This window comes from Prinia subflava, chromosome 16 (genome assembly GCF_021018805.1).
Source record: "Prinia subflava isolate CZ2003 ecotype Zambia chromosome 16, Cam_Psub_1.2, whole genome shotgun sequence".
Classification (NCBI taxonomy): domain Eukaryota; kingdom Metazoa; phylum Chordata; class Aves; order Passeriformes; family Cisticolidae; genus Prinia; species Prinia subflava.
In genome coordinates this window covers 14589020-14609054 of record NC_086262.1, presented here as the reverse complement: position 1 = coordinate 14609054, position 20035 = coordinate 14589020, and the positions used below count along the sequence as shown (strand labels likewise).

General features: G+C 48.3%; 1 protein-coding gene across 4 annotated transcripts; it reads left to right on the top strand.

Annotated features, from left to right (window-relative positions):
- Positions 1–324: 324 nt before the first annotated feature.
- On the top strand, positions 325–16468 carry LOC134559149 (serine protease inhibitor Kazal-type 5-like). 4 transcript variants are annotated; one of them, XM_063413686.1, is made up of 14 exons: positions 325–442; positions 1603–1628; positions 2705–2832; positions 3341–3407; positions 4973–5100; positions 5183–5234; positions 7523–7653; positions 8243–8315; positions 8783–8844; positions 9665–9746; positions 12012–12139; positions 12506–12569; positions 15496–15548; positions 15948–16468. In XM_063413686.1, the coding sequence occupies exons 1-13, from the start codon at positions 385–387 to the stop codon at positions 15499–15501; spliced, it is 1005 nt and encodes a 334-aa protein (XP_063269756.1). In that variant the 5' UTR covers positions 325–384; the 3' UTR covers positions 15502–15548; positions 15948–16468. The 4 variants fall into 4 exon arrangements, with proteins under 4 accessions (XP_063269756.1, XP_063269757.1, XP_063269758.1 ...); XM_063413689.1 differs by lacking the exons at positions 325–442; positions 1603–1628 and adding an exon at positions 2275–2385; XM_063413687.1 differs by lacking the exons at positions 8783–8844; positions 9665–9746.
- The last annotated feature ends 3567 nt before the right edge of the window (positions 16469–20035 follow it).

Genomic DNA, 20035 nt, shown 5'->3' with positions numbered 1-20035 from the left:
GAAAGGATATTTGTGGTGTGGTGGTGGCTGGAGTCCCGCTGTCTTATGAACCACCCTGAGGATGGCAAGAATCCCTCTGGCTGTGTGGGGGACCTGAAGTGATCTATTTATAATTTTCTTACCTTGACAAAATGCAGGGAGTGACTCAAATATGTCCCATCCTTATGGAAATTAATTGTGTTAATGGGATCATTAGAATTCAGAGTAGTGTCAACAAACTGGTTTTTGCAGCTAATGATGGTTCTTGGGAAGGTTATGTCATAAGGAAGGCGGAGAACCTGGTCATCTATATATATGTGATCAGCCCTGAGCCCTTTCTTTGGGTTTCATTGAGCAATGCTCTAGTAGAGTCAACGTAGGCAAGCGGCTGCCACCACCCTCACCATGAAAATAGAAGGTGCCTCGGTGGTCCTTGCTCTGGCATTTTTCTGCTTCTTCTCAGGTTAGTAACTCATGATGTTCTCTGTGCTGGAATCTGGGACTGGCAGAGGACGCAGCCTGGGAGTGCCCATAAAGACAGAGAGAGGAGTAGAGAGCCCTTGGTTTTTAAAAAGCATGGTGGTATAGCAGAAAATCACCTTTTTTTTTTTCTGTACTACATGTGTTGGTTTGATATAACATGTCTTGTTAACTACTCTTTCTTTTTCACGTGGAAATAGTGACATTTGATAGATATTTATCTATTTTAAATAGAATTAACAGTTAAAAAAACCCCAAAAAAGCCAAACCCCCATTTGTCTAAGTGGAAGAATACAAATTTCCAACCAGACCAAATTCTTCCATAAAAAGCCCAACTTTGAACAAAAATGTATTACAATTTTTTTGTAAATTCAGAAAAAATGGTAATGTCTTGTCAACACTTGCTAAGGAAGGCATTTTCACATGGCTGCAGTAATTTGGCTACAATAGATAGACTTCAGCAGGAGTTAGGTTTGAAGCAATGGTCTTTCAATTTCCTGCTGGTTTCTATTGAAAAAGCACTAATGGAAGATTTCTTGACAGTTCCTTACAATGCCACTGATGATGCAAAGGAGGATGAAACATATTATACCAGCTTTAAGTGGCTTAGTAAAAAGAAATAGGTATCAGCTACTCACCTGCTGACTCATTATTAATTTGATAATTTGTGTGAAGTACTGCAAATGGAATGGGCTTTAAAAAGAATTTGTCATTTTGGACAAACAACAATGGCCTAGCTCTGGTATCCCAATTTTAAGGGATGGTAAAGAATGCAAAAAATGTTTGTGTGAGTTTGATGCAACTACCAAGGCAGGAGTGTAGAATAATGGAGAAACAGTTATTGAACCATCCTTGGAACTTGGATTTCAAGCCAGAGAAAAGCAACACTGTAAAGAAGGGCACAAAGACACACAAAAAAATGGATGTGATTTTGCATTTGAATGACAAAAAGCTCAGTGTTCCAGAAAGGACTGGGCATTAGAGAATTTCTATCAGTGTGAAATAATGCATTGGATTAGCTTTTATCAAGAGGTATTTGGGTGGATTAGGAAACTGCATCAAGTATTTTAATGAAATGCTTTTGCTTTAAAATTTCCCTTCAAAGATTTTTGTATGGTCTCATTGTTCGTTTTTCTGTCGCAGATGTTGCCAGTCAAGCTTCGATTAAGGCAAGTCCGACCTCTTCTATTCTGATTCTCCCTTTGTTTTGCCAATTTACACTGCTTAATGCATGCTCTGAGCAAAGTCCGTTTAGATGCACTATACTTAGATATTATAATGCTTTTTTCAGTGGTGGAAAAAGCAGTGGATCTCTCCATATTTAGAGACAGCACTTAAGTAATACGACAGTGGCTCCAGCTGACAGTGTGTGTTTGATGCACGATGCTGAGAACATATCCAAACAGCTCTGGGCTGCAAATCTCATGAAATGATGTAGGAAATGGCATGAATTATATTTTTAATGATATTTTAGAGTATAACTTCTGATCCAGCAGAAGCCCCTGCTTCCGATAATTCCTGAGTTTTATAATTAAAAGAATTAAGGCAAGTCCTTTGAGTCTCAGAAAATAATTTGATTCAATGACTTAGAAGTCAGTTCCATTCATGTTTTAATCAAGCAAGCTTGTCTCCTCGGAAAAGATCCTTTCGGGGAAACACAGTAGCCAAAAATAACTAAACGGTTCATTGCTTCTCCCTGGTCTGCATCTCAGTTACCCAGCAGAAGATGCAATGGGCTGCTGCAACGTTGCACAATATTATTGCTCTGCTTCCTGAGAGGGCTGTGCTTTTCTGTGCTTCTCTTGCACGTGAATCACTCTTCAGGCACTCTGGCCCGTTTATTCCTCTTCCATCCCTCTGGCACTTGCAGGGCTGTATATTCTGCTCTTGGCTAACTATATAACATGCAGTTCTCTGCCGTAGCAGGTAGCAATTTGCAGCTGTATGTAAATTAAATGTGTTCCTTAAATAGATGTATTCCTTTCCCTGTGATTGATGGTTCTTTCAATGGGTTTTGAACTTTCTCCTTGTCTTTTCTGCCTCGGTAGCCATGAGCAGGGCTCTGGGTGCAGCCTGTGCCACGTGTGGTGTGTGGCCAGGGATGGGCAGGAGGAGCGTGGTTTGTGTGAGCAGACTGGTGCTGCTGAGAGCCTGCAGCACACCCAAAAAAAGATTCAGTGTGAACAAACAGTTCTAAGGACCTTGCTGGGAGCCCCTGCTGATTGCCCTCCTCTGTGCTTTCCAGAATGAATGCAGGAAAATCTGGTCCCTTCTGCGCAGCGGGAAGTTTTCCTGTCCCACCACCAAGGAGCCCTTCAGAAGCCCAAACAACAAAGGAGACCTCAACAAGTGCATGATGTGCCAAAGGCTGCTGTGAGTATCAGCTGCCTGCTGGCTCCAGCAGCAGCCCTGCCCACCACAGCATGTCCTCTCCTCCCAGAGCAGGGAGCCAGCTCTCAGGAGGCTCCGTGCTATGAAATTGTTGTCCCTGGCCAGCCAGACCAGTTTGTAGCTCTTCAGCAAACCTGTGAACCCAGTAGCTCTCCCCAGCTCATCACATGGTGGGGACTCACCACAGGGCATGAGGAACAAATGCGGAGTGAAAACTTACACGGATTAACTTCTTGTTTCCCTAGATGGTGTTTCTTAGGATGGAGAGAGCTGGCTATTAGGCAGGGAGAAAGGGTGGCACAGTGTCCCAGCACAGAGATGCTGAACACCCTGGCCATGTGTCAGGTAGCTGAGCCCTGCTGCTGGTCTGTGCTGCTGCCTTGTGCAATGGGGAGGTGGGGTTGGCTGGACTGGCCTTTAATCACCCCCTATTTTGGCTTTGTCTGAGCGCTGCACGCTGCCCTGTCACTCACACCTCCCTTTCTTGCAGGGAAAGAGACTCAAAAAACAAAGGGAGTGGTGGAGAGGCGGACAGGAATGTGAACTCCTTGGGAAAGGTGAGGTGAAACATCGCTGCTGAAGCCAGTTTTATAGGTGATGGTGTCTGCTCTGCTGCCTCTGACCCGCTGCCCAGGGCTCTTCCTCATCTGCAGCGTGGGAAAGGGCCCTGCAATGGGAGCAGGGCCAACGTGCCCAGCCTTGGGAAGAGTGGGAGGCTTTGGGCCATCCACCAGCATAAAAGAAATCAAAACTCCTGGCGGCCCCTCCTGGGCGGTCACAGCACCTCTGGTGTGTGCCTGACCCCGAGCCCGGCTGAGGAGGATGCCTGCCTGTTTATAAGGCACACCATTGGCATCTGGCAAATATTTAATAGCAAGGTTGGCACATGTGAGCTCTGACTAGGGCAGGGTGTGGGAACAGGCCGGCTCTAATTGTCCCTTGTTTATCTTGTTGATGCACCTGGCTGGTTTCTTTCACCCATAGCTGTTTTTCTAGATAGCAGGTCTTTATGTGGAGGGAGCTGTCCTTTTAGCCTTGGGTTTTTATTCTAGATGGGAACGAATTGCTTTCCATCAGATAGTGTCGGTTGTGGTGATTGATTTATTTATTTTTTACATCTGGTTAAGCCAGGGTAGCTTTCTAGCTCTTGTGTGTCTGGACAAATTAAAGGCTTTGTAAGGCATAGCTGTCCCAAGGGAGGTCTTTTTTTTTTAGACATCTGACTTGCCAAAGTGTGGTCCAGAAAGCAGAAGGACAATTTTACAGCATCAGGAAGAGACCTACACTGAATTTCTTTGTTAAGTCATAGATTTTCTGTCTGGCTTTTGGCAAGTAATTTCCTAGGCTTGACTTCCCCATCTGCAGAGCTGGGATAAGCTATCAGGCCATCTCCTTTACATGATGTGAGAGGAAAAATGTATTACAGATCACATAACAGATAAGGGTGTAAGTGCTGCATAAATGAACCTGAAGACCTCACATGTGTCATGTGTTTCTTATGCTCCAGACTTGCTCTGAAAGTTATAGGAAAGCTGTTCAGAGGAAAGCAAAGGGCAGGCTGAAGTCTTAAGCAGGCTTTGCTACAAAAGCCTTTTGTGAAATAGAGTGCTTTGGTTCAATTAACACATACTAGCATGTTAAGTGGAAGGTAAAAACACCCACCTCTTACTCTCCTGTACCTGGCAATAGGAGGTGTTCAAGGATTATATTTTCTTTATGCCTGCAGCTTCATTTTTTTACTGTGCATGGATTTTAAAATTCTTTAATTTTAGTAGCGTGTTCTCTCACGAGAGATGGGAAAGCTGACTTTCTCATTTAAAATTCACTGAAATTGTGGATTTTATACTTAGAGCAGAGCTTAGGTCCTTCGGGCAGGCTCTTGCATGTGTTATCTATTAGAAATAGACAACAAGGCTGCCCTGGATGCAAAAGACAGATCTCATCTAAACATACGGATTTGTTTTATGCGGCGTGTTTTGGTTTTCCACCGAGTTACGCCTCGAGGAAGCAGAATAACATTTGAAATGCAATTCCTTGGGTGGATAATCCTTTGTGGATCTGTGGGAGATGTGCCTCTCTGTCAGCATACCCCTGTCAACCCATGCTTTTGGCGTTTGCACAGGATGAGTGTCGGGAGTTTCGGGATCTGTTCGAGAGAGGGAAACTTTCCTGCACCAGGGAGAACGACCCTGTCCGGGACGCCTCCGGGAAGCAGCACAGCAATAAATGCATCATGTGTGCAGAGAAGTTGTGAGTAAAGGAAAGGAGTGTGGGAAACCTCTCCTCCCTGGAGCACCCTGGTATTCACTTTCTCATCTCTCTTCTCTTCCAGCAAAAGGGAGAATGAGCGGAAGTTATCTAAAAACAGACAAGGAAAAGATAAGGTGAGATTAAAGTATTAGGTGGGTCAATATGGAACTTTATTGGATTTTCACCCAAGACAGAGAAAAGGGAATGTTATTCTACTTTGGTGCTCTTTCTCCTCTGACTTAATTTTGAGATCCACTTTCCTTATGCTCTTTATTTCTTATTCATGCTCTTGAATCCCTCAAGTGAACAACTTGTGCCTGAATATTATGGTCTGCCCCACTGACCTGTGGATCTAGGGACAGGCAAATCCTGACAGAGCAGGAAGCCAGGTGTGCTGTGCTGTCCCAAATTTCAGCTCACAGGTGGGGAGGTCAGTTCTGCTGAGGCTGCTAATTAGGTGGAAAAGAAAAATGTGTGAAAGACCCTAAATCTGAACTCTGAACAGCTTAAGAGATCATTGTGTTCTGGGAGATGTCAGCCCTGCACTATCTCCAGGCCTGTGGCTCAGTTTTAGCTTTTTTTGTTGGAAACTTTGTCCTGATGGAGCTGTGATTTGCCACCTTCTCCCTGGCATGCTGCAGCTGCCATGTCGCTGTACACTGATACTTTGCTAGCAAAAGCAGCCCAGTAAAGGGGGAAATAGTTGGTTTCCACCACTTTCCTCTTGATTTCTGCTATGGCAGGGACTGGTGCAGCCCCCTTAAGCTTCAGTCTCAGGGATAATCCTGTTTTAGTGTTTTTTCTAATGACTTTGGCACCAAAAAATAGAAGTGTAAGTGAAATTAGCTGATGGCAAAGCTGGGAGGCAGCATCAGCAGAGCAGGATCAGCAGATCACTCAAGACTAATTGGATAGTGCTGAGGCCTGGAGTAATAGAAACAAGATAAAATGCAATGGCAGTGCAAGATCACACAGTCAGTGATTAACAAGAATTCCTACTCATGGGCTAGAAGTGACAAAGGATAAGAAAGCCCTGAATTTATTAGAGGGTCAGAGATGTGACAGGCCATGAAAAAGGCGAATGCACGACTCGGATGTGCTTGGTGAGATTTTTGCAGCAGAGGTCAGGCCTGAACAGGGCTCCAGAAATGCTGGCTCAAAGAGAAAATGTTTGAGAGGCTCTTAGGGGGAGGCAGATCTGTCTGCAGAGGATTGGGCTGCTGAGCTGGGCTGGTCCCAAGGAACAAGAAGAGCTTTCCTGGGCTTGTTGGGAAGGGAAAGCGTCGCCTGAGCTGTGCAGGGGTGTGAGCTGGTGGTGGGGAGAAGCAGTGAGGCTTCTGGAGAGCCCCTGCAGTGGGTGCAACACTTATTTCTGATGGGACAATGCTTTATGGCTGTTGGCACAGCAGGAGAGGCTCATCCAGGGCCAGCTCATCTTTGCTGCCTGTGGCTGGGGTGGCTCTGGGGAAATGTGGGGCTTTGTGCTCAGAGTGGTTTGCCAGCATTACCCCCGTGGGAAAGCTGGAGGCTGGGATGCCCTGGATGGGATGCAGAACAACACTGGGGAAACCTTCCCCTGGCAGGGTGGATGAGGTATTGTAAACTTCTGAGCAAAACAAAGGGTGAGGCCAGTGACCTGCCAAGGACCCTCATGCAAGCTAGCAAAACTGTACACAAAATGGGCAAAAAAATTGCGAATGTTATAAGTTGTTTTTAAAAAGAAAAGGGTAAGTGGAAGTCGCTTCCTTATCCTTTGTACTTGCTATTTGGAACTGCCTATTGCAATGTGTGAAATAGTTGAAATTAGGGGGACTGAATGTTTCCATCCTTGTTACATAACAGGGGCAGGTTAACACAGTTTCTGTACAGCAGTTTTGAACAAGGAACAAATTAATCATCCACTCTCCAAACAACCTTCCTGTGCTCGTGGGCTATTAAGTGTGTTTGCACTGTGCTTTTATGTTTTAACTGCTGCTTCTTGATTGACATGTCCCAAAGTGTGGCTGGTTTGGAGGATCCTACGCGCTTTGTGAAGAAAATTATCTCGAGCTACGATCTGGGAAGAGGCTGTATCTGTGTATTGAGGATGTTGGGAGAAAAGGGAGTGACTTCATTGTATCGGTCACATCACTGGCATGCTTTGGATAGCCCAGCCAGGAGAATAATAATTAGTGGGACCATACTAGAAAACTCCCAACACGTGCTGTGCAGGCAGAAGGACCCGGAATTTTTCTGACTCACCCATCTGTTTATATGCTAAGTGGCTGGTACTGCACACCCTCTTCTCTCACCCCCACCCAGACTCTCCTGTGATGCCTTTGTGATGGTTCCACGCTTTCCTGGCAGGAAACCCCAGGTTTCTAAGGATCTGGTCAATAAGGCAAGGAGGACAGAGTGCCCTAACCATGCCCTCCTTCCGCAGGATGAATGCAGCGAGTTCCGCTCCCAGTTTGAGGCTGGTGGGCGCCTGTCCTGCACCAGGGAGAACGCCCCAGTCCGGGATGCCTCTGGCAAGCAGCACACCAACAAATGTCTCATGTGTGCTGACAAGCTGTGAGTACCCCTCCCTCTGAGCAGAGACAGCAGAGAGGGAAACCTCCGGCTGCGAAAGCGCGGCTTCTGCCTGTGAAGCTGCATCTGGGCAATGCCTGGGAGAGCCCTGACTCCCAGGGGCCCTCCAAGAGATGCTCTTGCAGTAGGGCTCCTCTTCTCCCTTCCCTTTCAGCACTAAAGGCCCAAGGGCAGGTGAGAAGCAGTGTGGAGTAGAGGAGGAGAAGCAGGGTTGACAGAGAGCAGCCCCTTTCCCAGGGGACTGTCGGGCACGGGCAGCTCCTGAGGAGTTTCCCACATGTGTACTTTGCCTTCCAGATGCTCTCTCTCTCTACTCCCATAGAGCATATGCAGAAGCAGACCTGATATGAAAGCAGCCACCTGGAACCAGGATGTAGCATACAGTGGGAATGGTGAGGAGAAAGGGAGAAGCCCTAGGGGTGGGAATTAGGATCAGGACCACCAGGAACAGGGACTGTGGATGGGGAGGTGGTACCTAGTGGTGTGACACAGGTTTACAGGGCAGCCCTGGCTGCTGGTGGCACTCACACTACCACAGCACTCCACTTTTTCTCCTCTTTCTTCCTTCCAGGAAAAAGGAAGCCCAAAGAGGGGGTGGAACTGTCCAGCGCAACAAACTGCCCGCTTCAGAGAGGACAAACCAGGTGAGATGGAACTCAGGGCCTATGCAGAACCCAGAAAGGGTCTGGTGAGAGGCTGTGGGATCTGGATGGCCAGAGACTGCCTGTGGCCAGCCTGGCGTGATCAAGGTGTTTGGGATTCTGTAGCCAACTAATCATGGGGGAGAAGCTGGTTGTATTGCAAAGCCTCCCTCATTTGTGGGATGGACCTGTTTGGACCTGACACAATGGCCCCTCTTACTTTCCCAGTGGTGTGATGCTGTATGAGAGATAAAGGGCAGGTTCAGACTCCCCACAATCCTGTAAACCCTTGGATGATAACATTTGGTGGGTATGGAGTGCATCAAACCTGCTACTTTAAGAACTGCCCAGTAACTCTTTGGGTCTGGGAGGATGAGGGAGCAGGGCAGGAGCTGCTTTAGCTTTGCTGCTTCCCTATTTGCAGAGAAGTGGTTTCTGTGGTTGTTGAGTGCGTTCTGTCCCTTTTGCAGAGGAACTGTGGTGGTTCACGGCAGGGTGTAAACGACAGGCGTCCCTCCTCACCAGGCAGAGGGTGAGTCCAGCAGCACCTGGGCTGGCAGCCTGTCCACACACACCACCAGTCCTGCCACTGGTTTCTGCCCCCTCCCATGGATGTGTATTTTTTAGGGCTGGTTAGGAGATTAATTGGAGCAAGAGTGGTTTGACAGCATAGGAGCAGCAGAGTCTTGGGGGGAGCAGTGCACTTTGTGCTGTTTGGTGCTCACTACAGCACTTCCCACTGGCTGAGCTGGTGCTGGGGAAGAGGCACATACTGGGGCATGTCTCTCATGAAACCCTTGCTCCATTTTGGCCTTGATTTTTGTGTAGGAAGCACCAGTGATTGCTGTGCTCAGAATCCCTCTCAGAACACTCTGTCCAGCAAAATCTGCCTGCTGGCAGTGCACACATGTGCCTGGCCCTGGCTCAAAGGCAGTGCCTGGTGCCCCAAGTGCTTCCTGGGCACTGGTCAGGCAGGAGCTGTTTGTTTTATAGCTGTTGGCCCTGAGCAGACTCAGCTGCTGCTTTTTCTGAGCCACGTTGAAATTTCTTGCTTTTGACTGGTGTCATTCCTTCATGCCCCCGTTCCATCATCCCCCTGCCAGCTGACACAGGGGTGCAGAGCCCTGGGGTGGTGGTGCACTCAAACTGAGCACACAGCAAGGCTGTGTCCTGCTTCCTCCCCTTTAGAATGAGGCTGGGGGCTTCTCTCCCTCTCCCCTCCTGTGGGTGGGTGCCATAGTGCAAACAGCCTTCCAAGAGCTGTGGGGGTCTGCAGGGAGGGTGGGTTTGCACTCTGCTGCCCCTGTTTGGAAGGAGATGGTGATGAACTGCATCTCTGCTCTCTCTGCCAGCCCACAAGGTCAGCGGGGCAGGAACTGCAACCGGCCACCAGGCCGCAAGTCCCAGAGCAGAGACAACAACGAGGACCCCATGGTAAATCCAAAAAAAAAACCCCAAAAAATAAATGTGTGGACAGAAATGGGGCTCCTGCCCCTCGGGTAGCAGCTGTGTGGGCAGAAACGAGGGCCTCTCCCATGGAGTGCTCCTCTGCTGGTGCTGAGCCATTCCATGCTCCTTTCTCAGAAGCTTCTCCTGTTCTTGCTGTAACCCTGAAGCTTTTCACTTTGGCCCCATGTCCTTGGAAGGGTTTGAATGAAAATATCTGCAGCCTGCTGAAAGCCCCTGTATCACCTGGCATGGAAACAGAGGGAAGGACTTGGCTCCTTGTGGAAGCCCCCCAGCTGTGGGGATGTGGGTCTTGAGCTCAGGTTGGAATCCTGCCCCACATGTGGCTAAAGCAGGATAAAGAGTGTTGCTACCTCCCCATGCTGAGAAGGTGCTGAGATAAAGGCCATGGTCAGAGCAGGGTGGTAGAGCTGACCAGGGGATGAGGACAAGTTTGGCAGAAGGAAGGAGTGCTAAAGGGGGAAACACTGAGTGGTAGATGACAACCATGTAAGGAATAATGTAGGAGGAAGGTGGGGGTGTCTGCTCTCCCTTCTCATGAGAAGAACATGGAATAGTTCCAATGAAGCTAAAAGTGGAAAATGTGAACTAATAAGAGAAAATAAGTTACCGTAAAAAGGGTGACTAAACTGTGGATCTCGCTATCACAGGGTGTTGTCTAGAGGTAGGATGGTTAAAAAAAAATACCTGATGTCTTAATTCCTCCAGAATTTTCATGCAGTAATTTAAATAGAATTTTGGAAGAGATAGGAAATGTTTCTGCTGGTTTGGAGGGATCTTACTACTAACTGCCTTAACTCTTTCTGAAGCCTCTGCCACTGACCACTGCGAGAAAAAGAATATCCAAATTAAAAATCCAAAAGATAGTTCAGGTACTGCAATATTGATGCATTCCAGAGGATGCTTTAGGTGTAATAAGCCCAGTCTGCTTCAGGGCTTAGTGGTATTTCCTGGTAGCACCGTAGGGGGAGTGGATGCTGATGAGCCTGACAGACCAGGGGTGATTCAGGGAGAAGATCTGCTCCTCTCCTCTTTCCAGGGCCACCTGTGCCTTTTGTCACAGACAAATCCCAGAGCCAAAGGAGTGGTGGCACTGGCTGCTGGCACCTGTGATGTGTGGGGCTGCGGTTGGGGTGGCCTCCTGCCCTGGGCTTTATCTGGTGCGTAGGAAGGCATCCAACAGAGGATTGCAGAGGTCAGCATTGTCTGCTCTCACGTCACTGATAATTACCCAGATGAAGGAGGAAGCAGCACATTATGGAAATTAGCAAGTGACGTTTAACCAGCAGGTGCTATCACAGCACCCCAACATCGCCAAAACCTCCCCCTGTGCTGCCCGGCATGAAATCCTCCTTCCCCTTCCCTCCTTCCCAGCAAGGGCTGCTTGCTGCTGCTAAACCATCATTTTTGAGCTAAATGCTGCACCTCAGGCACAGGGGGAAGTGGAATGTTCTCTCAAACCCATCGCACCATTTGCAGAGGTTGCAACACATTTTGTAGCACTGGAGAAAGGGGTTTGGGAGCCCAACAGCCGCTTCTTCGTCTCTTTTTTTTTTTTCGGTTCGTGGGGCTGGGAAGGGGCTGTGCATGCCAGGGCACAGGCTGTGCCATCCCTGACCTCTGCTGTTGGAAATCCGCTATGACCGTGCGAACGCCGCTCCGCTCGCAGGGTGCGACAGGCTTGTCGGCGACCCCTAAAAGCCTCTCCTCGTTCTCTCAGTGTGTGTGCTGATTCGGTTTATAGGGAAAACTGTGCCTAAATGTTCCCTTGCGGGAGGGCAGCCCTGGTTAGTCACCGCCGCTCGCGTGTCCCGGCGCGGTGGGCGAGCGCAGCGCTGCGTGCGGCACCGCCCGCGGCAGCGCCAGCCCGCTCCAGGCGCTCCTCCTCGGCTCTGGCCGGCGCGTTCCGTCTCAGTCCCTGGAGATAAAATGGTGTCGGCATACTGATAAGGAAGGCTAGGTACTGGTAGAAGATTTTTGTCTTGTGGATGTGCTTTGAGAGAAATAAACCTTGCTCTGGGTAGTGTTGGGGTGGGTCGGTGAGCGGGATGTGAGGGCTCTGTCCCCCAAGGCTTGGCTGATTGGTCCAACAAGAGACACGGTGTCTTTCCAAGTCTGGCCTGGCTGGATGGGATACAGGACACAAGGCTTGGTTTGTGAGCACCTTCAGGTCTTGTGAAGGAGGGTCTTGCAAGTGAAATGTCACCAAATGTGATTTCTCTCTCTCTTCAGCTGGACTGTGAGCGAATTCTGCATGGGGTAAAGGGTGGAAGGATTTTCTGCAGCGAATCCTCACAACCAGTCTGTGGCACTGATGGGAAAACATACAAAAATGAATGTGACTTGTGTTCAGCTGCCATGTGAGTAGGCGGAGACATTTCAGTAATACAGGGCCATCCACCATTCCCGAGTGTCTTTTGCAGAACAGTGTTTGTTTTGATACATCATGACTCACTATCAAGTGTGTCCTTGGTGCTTTGCTGTTAAGCAAACATAGATCAAAATGCCTGAGATTAATCTGATGACAGCTAATTAAGATACACAAGTTGCCAGGGTCCCCTATTCCCTCTCTGCCCAATCATGGGATTGTTTGGGGAGCAATAAATGCCGTCACACTGGAAGTAGCATCAAAGCATTAAGGAGCCCACAGAGGACTGTCATGCCGGCGGCTGAGAGCCGTGGTATTGCAAGTGAATAATAAGCAATGTCTTGTCCTCCCTGTGCAGGAGAGCTTCAAACTTCATCACGCTAAGCTATCGAGGCGAGTGCCGAGAGCCTGCCCCTGAAGTGGTAAGCGCCAAACCACAGCTGGGCTGCCAGACATCAATCTCTCCCTTTCCCCCGGTGGAAATTCCCCGTTGGCACCGTCTCAGCCCGTGGTGACCTGATCCAGGCAGCCACAATAGGGAGTGAGGAATGAGGAGTGGCTGGAATTCACCAGCTGCCCACTGTGCCCTTCAGCAGGAGCTGGGTGTCCACAGTGTGACCTCGCTGGCAGCTGAACAGAGTTAGGTGCTCCCTCAGGTAACAGGGGGATAATTAAAGGCATTCTCTCCAGCTGCTCTTCAGCCACATTGGTTGGGGGGGAAAAGAGTTATTGATGCTCCTATTTCTATTTTTTTTTCCTGGAGTGGAATGGTGCTGAGAGGTGAAGAAAAGGAAGTGCCTCTTGATTGTGTGTAGAATCCCACTTTACTCCAAATGTGTGCTGGGGAGCCAGCCTGGCCTCTTCACCTGTGACAGGATCATTGGAACCCCAGGAAAGGATGCTTGTGGTCCAGATATTTAAATACAGGTTGAGACTTGGATTTAATGCATAACCTGGGCATAGTCTCCATGTTTTGCCTAGGCTGTGTGGTTAGGAGCATGATGTGTCTGGGAAAACAGCTGACTTTCTTCCTGGGACTTGGACGGAGCTAGAAAGACCAGAACTGTATAAACCATAAAGGCCTTGTTCCCTAAATAATATCCAGGGAGATGGTTGGGAAATTAAGATTATTCCCTAGGTGTCACACTTTCGGGAAAGGTCTTGAGCCTTGACATCTTGTGCAATCCCACAGAGCAGATGAGTTAAACATTTCTTAGCTGTGCTTTGTCTTTCTACCAGTGGAAGCTGGACAGCCTCCAGCTCTTAGATTTACAGCCAGTTTGTGACTCTGTGCACGGGATGTCCTGTAGCACCTGGGGAGGACTGTCCTTGTTGGCATGTACTCTTGAGAAACTGAATCTTAATCCCCAGGGAAATAGATTGGTTCCTGCTCTAAACCTGTAGATAATCCAAATATTGAACCTACCAAAGAGATTTCTGGGAAGTTTTGAGTGGGAACATTGGGTTCTGAGTGTGGATGTGGTATCCATGTGTTTGTAGGCACAGTGGGATGTGGGGTATGAGAGGACCATCATGCCATAGTGCCATTCCATGCCCTCCTCTGCTCAGTGCCAGGACACAGCAGATCCCCCAAACACAGTAAACCTGGCTCCTTTCCCCCTTTTTCTCTAAAACAGCTCTGGATGCTCTAGACTTTGATTAAACTCAAAGAAATTGCAGTGCAGAGAGAAATAATTTTGCCAGTGACAGTGCTGGAGGCCTCTGTGTCTCAGTCTTCAGGGATTTGGAGCTGCTGTTGGGCTATGGGCACAGGGAGATGAGGTACCACAGGACTCTGTTAGTGACTGTGTCCAAAACAGAATGAGACTGGACACACCGTGGCAACCAAAAAATAGAGAGGATTCCCAAAAAGCTGTGCTTGGTCTGGAATTCCTTACTCTTTCACTGAGCCATTGCAGCTCTCAAGCCCTTGCAATAAGAAGGGGATGCCATTTACTGAAAGTCAGAGAGCTTGCTGCTGTGTTAAGTATTCCAAGGAGAGATGGATGCAATTAAAAGTCAAAGTGATAAGCTTTTTTTCTTGAGGCTAGAAAAGCCAGACAAAAGCCCCCTCCCTGCACAATGATTTGTTCTTTATGTTTATTAAGTCACCTGAAGAATTTGGCTGGAAATTTATGGGAGCTTATAAACAATGTACAGAGCAATGCTATTTTCAGCACTGAAATTCATGCTCACTTGCAGTATAATGAATTTTTCTTTCTGCTGAAGATTTAGGCACTCAATATATGCTACTAAAACCTAGAGGAAAGCAGCTCCAACAGTGCTTTTGGCATCAGAAATGCGTTTAGAGAGTTGCAATGTGCAGGATGTGAAATGATTCCGAGGAAGATAAGAAATTGTTACCCCAAAATTGTAGTATTTCCTTGAATTGGGTTTTTGAATTACCCATGGAGAGTGCTGGGTTGCCTGAGGAAATGTGTGTTAGAGCTGCCTCATCCCTCTGCAACCCAGAGCCTGCAAAGCTCCAGGTGTTTCTGGTAGCTCTGGTGAGCTGATGGCCAGCAGGGGAGGATGCTTGTGGGAAGGGTTGGGAGCAGTGTGGTTTGAGGGAGATCTGACACTAAAGGGTGTATCTGGGCATGCCTGGGGTGGGAAACCTTGCTGCAGAGAGAGCCCTGTCCCCACTGGTCAGCACTGGGTCTCGCCACCTTCCCTGGGAGGTCTCTGCCATAACTGAATTCCTTTGATCCTGTTCTGCTTTACTGATGACAAATATAGGTCGGCATCGAGGGATAAGTTATCTTTTTTTGGTAAGTTAACTGGCTGGTAGATCCTGCAGGGCTGTGTCACGTGGATGAATTGATTGTGGCTCTTTCCAGTACATTTGACTTTTAATGCTGTGTATCTTGGAGTTCCTTTACTTGTTCAAAGGTTTTTCACACTAATTACCTGGGCAGTAGTCACCAGCCTGCCCAAGCTGGTCAATAGAGCAGGGGAAAAAAGGGTTATCCAGTTCCTCCTTTTCTTTTTTAAACCTGTTTCTCAACAAACAGGTAACTCCCAGGTTTGCAATGGGCAAACCATTCCTTACAATGCTCTCTGTTTTGCCACACTGCTTTTAAAGGTAGCGAAAGAAGGGAAAGAAAAAAAGATGGACCTTTCCCAGATTAGAAAATAGGTGTGGAAAGCACCTAGCTTAAGGCTGAAATTGGTCTTGGTTTCCTCAGCTGGCAGTGGCCCAACCTGCCTGCCCTTGTGCTGGGCTCTGCTGCAGTTGTCGTATGTGGCACTGAGGTGGCCTGAGGGGCTGTCACACCAATACCAGTGTCACACAGGAGTGGTCAAGCTTGGGGATGGGCTTATTTTTATTTTGCTCTTCCTTTCCAGGAGTAATGGAGTTCAGACTGCCAGCAAACACCAGGGATCAGCTGTGACCAAAGGTATGGAGAGAGAGAGGCAGTGACTTAGCTCTGCTTGGCCAGCCTGTCCTTTGGAGGCTGTGTCCCACCTTGTCCAGAGAAGCTGCAGGGCCAGGACAGAGGGTTCTGCAGAATTTTTCCTTCTCTGCAGCCCTTATGATGGTGGGGCTGAGCCTGTGGGGACTTGAACTAGTGGGCTCTGCCCACTCCTTTCCCCCAGCTCTGTTCTTATAGCCAAGCTGTTCCTGCAGAGCAGGGAGGATGCTGGCAGAGCAGTCCCCCATCACAGGGAGGGACAAATGGCCTGGAGCCCTTGCAGAGCATGGGAACATCACAGCTTTAAGGTTTCCTCATGGTCTTTTTCAGTCCTTTGCCTTCTGGGACTACAGCAATAAACTGTCTGCCCTCTGTTCTCTGCAGAGCAAGTAAAGGAAGCGTCGATGTTGAGCATCAGGGGAGCTGCCGAGTCCCCAGGACTGCCAGAGCTGCCTTCATCCCCTTCTGCAGCACACGGGGCTGTTCCTGCTCGGGTGGAGGGCCAAAGGCTGTGGGGACTCCGTGGTGCCCTCCCAGGTGTGCCCCGTGCGCGCTGCTGCAGCCCCGCCGCCTCGCTGTGTCTTAACGTGCTTGTCCAATAAAGATAACTCCTCAGCTTCATGTCACTTTTCTTCACTCAGCCTCAGGGCAGGGACACACGGGTCCCCTCCCTGGCTCTGTGCCACATGCTCCTTAGGCTGTGAGCACCCTGAGGTGCTGCAGCTGCTGTAAATAGCTGGTGAAGATGTTGGACCCAAGGAGGAGGAGTGTGGTCTGGGGTTTTGTGAGGAGGGGTCAGGTTCTCTCTGGCTCCTTATGGGGTCTTGGGTCAATCACTTCACTGCCCTATCAGTCCTTTTTCTCCTGCCTGTAAAATGAACATTAAACGATACTTGCCTACCTCAGAGGGTTGTTTGAGATTTGTTTGGTTTACGTTTGGAAACCTACAGACGAAAATTGGTTTTAAAGCACCCCATGTCTTGGGCTGGCAGTGTAGATGATGGACCAAGTGTCCTCTTCCAGGCTTCTCATGTGAGGTGCTGGGAAATCCAGGAGAAAAGGTTGGAGCAATGCTGGGAGGTAGATACCTGTTGAGTGGTCATGCTAGGAGATGTGCTGAGCCCAGAAAAGTCTCTGGCTCTGGGATCTGGAGGTGTGAATTTGGCCAGCATTTCTTGCTGTGAGAGGGCAGAAGCACTGATGGCACCCTCGAGGCAGTGCAGGAAGCTCAGCCATTGTGGTGGCCCATGGACCATCTGCTGCTTGGTCACCCTCTGCCCTGGCCTGAACTCCCCTGTAGGCTCAAGTCAGTGCCTGTCTCAGGAACCATCTCCTGCAGAGAGAGAAGGATCCTTCCTTTGGGGATGTGGTGCTGGGGCAGATGGAGAAGTGAGAAGTTCCATGGTATGGAACAGCTTAAGCTTTTCAAGGCGAAATGTTGTTTTGAGATGCAACTGACCTACAGATGATTCTAATTCCTTTATATTCTGAAACTGTGTTCAGGTGAAGCCAGGCCTCTGAGCCAAGGGTGTCCCTGTTCTTTTGGGGTCAGTGGATCTGGGGCTGGGCTGGGGTTTGCAGAACAGGAGACACTGATGGTGAGTTAATAGAAATCTGCTGGTGGTTTGCACGTACTTCTTGTACTCTCTTCTATAGTAGTTACTTAAAGCAAATAGGTTCTTTATTTGTATAAACTTTATTGCAGGACATTTCCAGAAGACCTTGAATGAACATTTGCAGTGTTTGAGTCCATTTTAGCTGTGACCTGATCTGTAAACACTTTTCTCTTGCAGATAAGGCTGAAGTGACTTTCAGGTTTTGACAGGATTTTACCTAATACCAATTAATTTCACTCCCACCAAATATGTAGAATTCTTTCAATTAAGTTATCAAATCCTCTATTTCTACTGCAGTTAATGAGAATTGATTTTAAACTGTCAAAATGCTTACGCATGCATCATGTTTTATTGCAGTTGGTAATAATAAAAATTGATTTTATTATCAGCAGACTCTGCCATAAGTGGTTGTTAATAGTTCGTGTTCTTATTTTTAACATCAGCAAACACTATGATTTAGAAATGAATTATGACTGCCTCTTTCAACATGGAAAATCCCTTCACCAAGTAGAGTCATGTAGGGTGAGAATCACCAGTTTGGGGCTGGTTTGCTGTTTTGGGGGATGCAGATTTTGTCTTTGAGTGGAGATTAAACAAGTGCATTCTTGAATGTTATTTATGCAGCTTGAGAGTGATGAATGTCAGACAGTAAAAATGTTCTCTGATGATGTCTGCTCACTGATTCCAGCTAACATCATGTGCAGGGACATCTACATGATTTTATAAAAGCAGTGCACAATTTGTGGCTTAAAATAAATTCTTGCAAATGAAAATCAGTGCACTTGAAAGCTACTATGATTTGTAGTGATTTCAGGTATTTAAGTTTTCAAATAATGACCTCTAAAACCTTCATTAACTGTGCTTGAAAAGCAATAAACTGATGAAGACTGCCCCAGTAGCCTCTTCTGTCAGTATTTGAGCACCTTCTAAATTTCTCCTGCTGCCAGCAGAAATTACCATCCACAAAAATCGCAGCTGGTGATAAGGGATCGTTAATCAGATTCCAAGCCCATCTGCTGAGGAGGCACAGGACAGGGACTTGCTAAAGCTGCCTGTGCTGCTGTTAGCAGCAGGGCTGGCTCCATCCTGCTCCCAGAGCCTGCCTGCTCGTTCTGCTCTTCCTTTCAAACCCCCTTTTGCAGGTTGTTGCAAGGAATGTCCCTGCTGGCCCAGCAGAGCTCCGGAGGGACGCCACGTGTTGTTGCTCCTGGGGAGAAGGAGGCAAAGGCTCATGAGGTGCTGGAGGTTTACCACTTTTTCTTTTATGTTTGCTTGTGGTTGCCCTTTGTGTTCCCCTTTGAAATGGTAGCGAGGCCAAGCCCTTCCTCTGTGAAGCTGGAAAGGTACCAGCGTGCTGGGGACTCTTGGGTTTGCTGTAAATTACGCTTTATTAAGGGTGTTGCTTGCCAATAACCACAGACCCCATGTGGCTCACAGCAGTTCCTGAGGTTTTGCAGAACTGGCATTATGAGCTGACACTTTGGTCTCCAGCCTCTCAATGCCATTGGGTTTTGAACTAAAATGCCCTCTGCAGGGCCCTGAAGTGTCTTGGGTTTTTTTTTTTTTTTTCTTTTTTCATAGAAGGTGTCAGGAGCTTATGCAACTCTTCAGCGCTGCTCTTGGTAGAGAGTGAGGACTGTTGATTCTGGCAGATGCCTCAGTAGACCTTGAACTGCCTGTGGTGTTTTTTAGTCCTCTGTCCATTTGGAGCCTGGGAGCTCTGCCCAGCAGCTCCAGCCACACCGAGGGAGAGCCCTGGCATGGTCCCATGGTGTGCTCTGCCCAGGGCACCTTTTGCAGGCTGCCACAGCAGACAGTGCTGGAAATTGTGCAGTTTCAGGGCATTTTTTCCTTTAAGAACTTGGTGAATTGTGGCATGGAGAGCTTGGTGCTGTTTGTGCAGGGCAGCCCCCCTGGCTCTGCTGCAGAGCTCTCTTTTCTGGCTCTCCCCACATCCTTGTGATGCTCAGTCCCACCACACAACTTCTGCTATGGATACCTGGGGATTTTAATGTTATTTGTCTTGATTATCACAATTTCTGCTCCATGGCCCATCTGCTTTCACCTCGGGGACTCATGAATGAGCCTCTTTCTTTCCTCTCCTAAGGGCTTCTGTTTGGCAGCTGTTAGAGCATCTGCCTTTCCCTGCGAGGCTCTCCCTACTACAGGGAGCTCTTCTCCAGGCAATTTCCTTGGGATCTCTCTGCTGTATTCTGCTGCAAGATTTCTCCTGCTGCCCTGTTCTTCCTCTGGAACTGCAACACAAAATCTTCCAGTGCTTTCCTCTGCATGAAGGGTGAGTAACTCCACTCAAGTTGTTCACTAAAAACAAGATGCAACTGCTTGAAAATTAGAAATCCCAACCCTTGATGTAGAAAGTCCCAAAAGAAACAGCTCAGTGCTGGGTGTAGTAACAACCACCCCTGTGGCTGGAGAATGGGAAGCATGGACAATTTCTGCATATATTTCTGAAAAAGCAGATGGGTTGGCTTTGTTGCCTTCTTGCCTCAAAGGGGTTGCTTCCTTTCTTGGCCCGTGTCAGTGAGATTCTGCAGAGATGGAGACAGAGGATTCACAGCTGGGACCAGAGCTAACCTGGAGAGGCGGCAGAAGAAAGGGGTGGAGTGCTCCTGTCCAGGGCTGCTCAGCCAGGCGGGATTTGCAGCAAAGGAAAATAAACAGGTGGATGTCAACACAGCATCGTTGCAAGTGGGAGTTGCACAAGCAGAAGGGTGTAAACACTACCAAAGGTCTCCCTGTCCAGCGTGGGTGGAATGTGCTGCACCTGCCTCTCTGCTCCTGAAAGGCTCTGTCCTGAGGGACAGGTTCCTGGTGGAAAAAGCTTTGCTGAATCAC